This window comes from Triticum urartu, chromosome 5A (genome assembly GCF_056163025.1).
Source record: "Triticum urartu cultivar PI428250 chromosome 5A, HENAU_Tu73, whole genome shotgun sequence".
Lineage (NCBI taxonomy): Eukaryota > Viridiplantae > Streptophyta > Magnoliopsida > Poales > Poaceae > Triticum > Triticum urartu.
The window spans coordinates 341,645,294-341,650,526 of NC_141877.1; the positions used below are offsets into that span (position 1 = coordinate 341,645,294).

The 5,233-nt window shown below is 44.2% G+C and overlaps 1 protein-coding gene across 1 annotated transcript; it reads right to left on the reverse strand.

Annotated features, from left to right (window-relative positions):
- Positions 1 to 4,141: 4,141 nt before the first annotated feature.
- Positions 4,142 to 4,808, reverse strand: LOC147971323 (uncharacterized). The gene is made up of 3 exons (XM_087523917.1): positions 4,752 to 4,808; positions 4,492 to 4,668; positions 4,142 to 4,417 (listed from the first exon to the last, which is right to left on the reverse strand). The coding sequence occupies exons 1-3, from the start codon at positions 4,806 to 4,808 to the stop codon at positions 4,142 to 4,144; spliced, it is 510 nt and encodes a 169-aa protein (XP_087380043.1).
- Positions 4,809 to 5,233: the final 425 nt, after the last annotated feature.

Genomic DNA, 5,233 nt, shown 5'->3' on the forward strand with positions numbered 1-5,233 from the left:
TCCCTAACTCGAACCCACTACTCACATTTGCCCCTAATTCACAAGCCTGCTCAAAAATACCCCTCCACCGTCATGTTCCCTTATAGAATTGCCCTTCCGTGCCGTTTCCGTCCAGTCAAGACTGTTTGACTGGTAAGCGGCCGTTTCTTTGACATTTTTTCCCCTCCATCCTTACACCTGGGCCCAGGTCACCAGTTCACTCTCTCTCCCTCTCATTCTCTCGCCCGAGCCGCACGCTCTCTCTTTCTCCCCCAAATCGCCTCCCGCCGTAACCCTAACCCTAGCTCGCTTGATCCAACTCGCAAGGCTCGATCTCCTGATGGCAGCCATGGTGGAGCTTCAGATTTGACTCTGCGTGACACTCTACTACGGCGGCGACGGCGGATGGATGGGGATAGCAGTTGCGGCGGCAGCGGCAGCGGCGAACGAGGGAGCACACCGCAGCCACAGAAGCATGCTTCAGCGGGGTAAGTTTCTCTTCTAATCTGGCGGAGTCTCATGCCATTTGTAGTTCGATTTGGGATTTGTTGACCTAGTTCATAGTGCTCATGGCGTTGGGATCTGTCTCTGTTTTCCATGGTCATCGTAGGATCGACCCCGATAGAGCAGTTGGGATGGAATGTAGAATGGAAACCACACTTCTAGCTAGAGCTGGCACAAAAGCAACCAATACAGGATTCTCTTTTCCTTTTGTTGCTGACAATCAATGGACTTTTAATTAGTTTAGATCTACCATATGTGCTCAATATCCATGGGGTCTATATGATGCAGTGGAATTCAGGTACTGGGACATTGACAAAACAGTTTGGGTCCCTGTCCAGTGTGATGATGAGCTTGGTATCTGTTTGCAATACATGATTATTTCCCTGCTAAACTAGAAGTCAGTGTCATACAAAGGAAGAGAGGAGAGCCAGAGAGCAGAGGAACAAGATCTCAGTCTAGGTCTAGAGATAAAGGTAGGACCAGCCAATCAAGGGGCAGGAAAAAAATGCTCATAGTAGAGGCAGCAGCAGTTCCATGCAGGCACCAGGAACACCTACTGTAGAAGTTCCTAAGAATGCAGGTCCCTCTCAGAGTAGAGATTCAGTTGACCCCTATACTGAAGAGGGACTACCAGATGATTGGCCAAGTGATGATGAGGATGAAAAGTTGTTTCCACAGTTTGTAACAAGGAAGAAGGGAAAGGAGAAAGATGATGAGGGGGAAGATTATGTTCCACCCCCTGAAGGCATGTTTGCTGTGGCAGGTGAAGATGAGAAGGAGGAGGACAGGGACATGGGATACTCTGAAACATCTGATGAGGAAAGACCAGATGTGCAATACAATAGAGATGATCCTTCTTTGGCACAGGGAACAATATTTTCCAGTGCTTTAGACTGTAGAAATGCTCTTGCAACCTTCTAAATAAAGACTGAAAGTGAATTTGTGATAGACAAGAGTGACAGTACTAGGTTGACAGTGCATTGTGCTTATAAGAGGTGTCAATGGAGGATCCATGCCTCCTTAATGAGACATAGCACACTGTTTCAGGTATCTAATATATAGCAACTAACATTGCATTGTGCTTATAGTTAGCAGCATTGATACTGTATTTTGTTTTCTTGTTGTAGTACATAGGTTCTAACATGTGTCTGAACTTTCATGAATGCAGGTTAAGGTGAACAAAACTGCTCATACATGTCCCAGTGTGAACAGGAGAAAAAGATTGAAGTCAGCTAAGAGTAGATGGGTTGCTGATGCTGTGAAGACCTGGGTTTTAGAGGATTCAGAAGTGGGACCAACAGAATTGCAGAAAAATTTGAATAAGAAGTATGGCCTGGCAGTTCCATATATGAGAGTATTCTATGGGAAGAAAATGGCACTTGACAATATCTATGGTAAGTGGGTTGACTCTTTCCAGTTACTGTATACCTTCAAGGCAGAAGTGGAGAAAGCATCTCCTCGTAGTGTAGTTACCATTGATAAACACACTGTGCAATACAAACTAAATGGGAAGAGTAGACAGAAAGAGTGCTTTAGAAGAGTATTTGTTTCTTTCAAAGCATGTTGGCAAGGTTTTTTGAATGGATGTAGGCCTTATCTTGCAGTAGATGCCACAACATTAAATGGCAGATTTAGAGGGCAACTAGTTAGTGCATGTGCTGTGGATGCTTGCAATTGGATCTTCCCAGTTGCATATGGAGTTCTAGAGGGTGAAAACATAGACAGTTGGACTTGGTTTTTTCAGAACTTAAGAGAGCTTATAGGACACCCACCAGGTCTTGTTATCCACACTGATGCATGCAAAGGCCTGGATACTGCAGTGGAAATGTGTTCCCAGGTGTGGAGCATAGAGAATGCATGAGGCATTTGGCTGCAAATTTCACAAAAAAGTTTAGAGGAAAATTCTTTGATGAAAATTTATGGCCCTGTTCATTGACATACAGCATAAAGAAACACAACTACCATCTTAGGCAGTTGCACAGTAAGTCTGGTGTGAAGGAGTACTTAGAGGAGCATCATACCAAGCTATGGGCAAGGTCACTGTTCAATGAAGTATGTAAAGTAGAGTATGTTAATAACAATCTAGCTGAGTCCTTTAATTCAAAGATTAAAAAATGGAAGGGTGTACACATTGTGGACTTGCTAGACAAAATAAGACAGTTTATAATGGAGAAGTTTGATCTCAGACAGCAGATTGCAGCTGCTACATTCATTGGCCACATCATAATCCCCAAAGTCATGAAAATGCTTCATGCAAAATCTAAGGACCTTGATATGGAGATAGTGAAGAGAAGCACATATGAGGCAGAGAACACAACAGTTGACAAGGAAAAGAGAGAGTGGAGATATCCAGTAAATTTGGCCACTGGGACTTGCAGTTGTAGAAAGTGGCAGTTAACTGGACAGCCTTGCATACATGCTTTGTATTTTATTACTTCAATGAGAGGCCCAGTAAGTGAGATTGATCAGTATGTACATGAGTACTTTTCTGTTGCTAGATTCAATGCTACTTATGCTGAAAATTTGCCTGCAATGGAGGGCAAACAACAGTGGGATGTGGTGGACCCTGGGTTTAAATTGTCTGCTCCATTGCAAAACAGGGCCCCTGGTAGACCTAGGAAGACAAGAATTAGGGCAAAATCTAAGGGAAAAGGACTTGGAGGAAGGAGAAAGAAATGTGGCAGGTGTGGAAGGCTTGGCCATTGTGCCACTCACTGCAAGGAATCCATTGACCCAGCTTTTGGGGAAGAAGAGCACTGGGGGGCTGAAAATGCAACAGATGATCATTTAGATGCTGAAACAGATGCTGAAAATGCTACTGAGGTTGAAACAGATGCTGAAAATGCTACAGAGGTTGAACCTGATGCTGAAAATGCTATAGAGGTTGAACCTGATGCTCCAATTGCTACAGATGCACCAACAGTGTCATCTACTGTAAGGTGCAACTGCTATAGATGTTCTCATTTCAATTTTTGCTTCATTTGATGTTCTCATTTCCTTTTTTGCTGCATTTAATGTTCTCATTTCAATTGTAGCCCAAGGAAGAACTACAAAAGGGCAGCTGATAGAGGGATGTCACCAGCTAAGAAAAGGCTCAAGTTTGCACCAGATCCTACAGTAGGATCTGTAACTGGAAGCAACCAGCTAAGCAAAGAAGTGAGCAAAACTGTCACCACAAGGAGGAGTTCAAGGCTCTTAACTAACCCTGCTTGCAACACTAGGAGCAAGAAGATGAAAGACCTGTGACTGGAATCATTTAGGGCACTGCTGTTTTTGTTGTTCAACAACTATTTGTGAACTTGTTAGCTGCTACCTTAAGTGTGTGATGCTGAAATTATGAACTTATGTAATGGTGAACTTGTGAGCTACTATCTTGAATGTGCAATGCTCCTTTTGTGACCTGCTAGTTTGGAAAATTATGTGAGCTGCTATCTTGTGAGATGCTACTTTCAAATATTTTTGTGAGCTCCTATTTTGTCACAACAGATCATTTGTTCAAATATTTCAATCTATGCTATTTCAGTCATCGATCAAAGCAAGATTCTTGAGTCATTTCCAAATAGCAACATCACAACATTCCCAAATCATAGCATTGTCCTGTGAGAATACATACCCACACCAAGTTCCATCACAACATACACTACAAAGAGAAATCCATTTAGTATGGATTATTAGACCACCCAGAAACAAATGTGGCCACAATGCTAATACCAAGAACTATGATAAATCCCCATGCTTGCATAAGCTCGTTCCTCCTTTTCATCTTCAGCTTCAGTTTCTTGTTCTTCTCGGTTAGATACATCACCCTCCTCTCTAAATCATGAGATTTTAGCCAGCTCTTCTCCAATCCTGCATGAAGCTCCTCAAATGCACGAGCAACACGTTCGGTCGGTGGCGGGTCAATCCATACAACCCACTCACATTCATCAGGAAGCTGCAAAATCAATGATCGAATTAGAAAGAGGGGAAAGAGCAGAATCGAATCAAGCTTAAAATCCAAACACTTACATCAAGAGGGCAGCCGAGAAACCTTCTGCCGGAGCTTGCTCCTCCCCAGGCGACACGACGAGCAGGAATAAGCCCGTGGCCAGGGCACCGCTGCATCGAGCGAACCTCAAGGCCACAGAATGTCAGATCGGGGATGTAAAACTCCGATTGAAACTGAACTATGCCGACACCATCAACCTAACAACAGCAAAAAAACCAAATTGATGAACCCTAATTTTGCAATATGCCCATATCTCCCCCAAATCGACACTGAAACTTACATTGGCGGCCACCGACGAGCTCGTAGAAGACATCCCCGCCGTGCCCGCCGTGGACATCGCTAACCACGCCGTGCTTGACCTTCCCCTCTCTCTCCGACCGCGGAAACGTCCGATCCAGTACGTGCTCAAAAATGCCCCTGTCGTCGCGAGGAAGAAGAAAGAGGGGAGAGAGAGTGAACCGGTTAGTTGGGCCCAGATGTACGGCAGGAGGGGCAAAAATGTCAAAGAAACGGCACGTTAGCGGTCAAACAGCCTTGACTGGACGGAAACGGCTCGGAGGGGCATTTCTATAAGGGCACATCACGGCGGAGGGGCATTTTTGAGCAGGCTTTGGAATTAGGGGTATATCTAATTAGGTGGTTCGAGTTAGGGACAGAAATGCAAATGGCCCTTATATATATACTAGTGTTCTGTCCTCTACAGCATTCACTTATAGCTATGTCTTCTTGTTGAATCTTTTGAACTAAGTGAATGTGATCGGA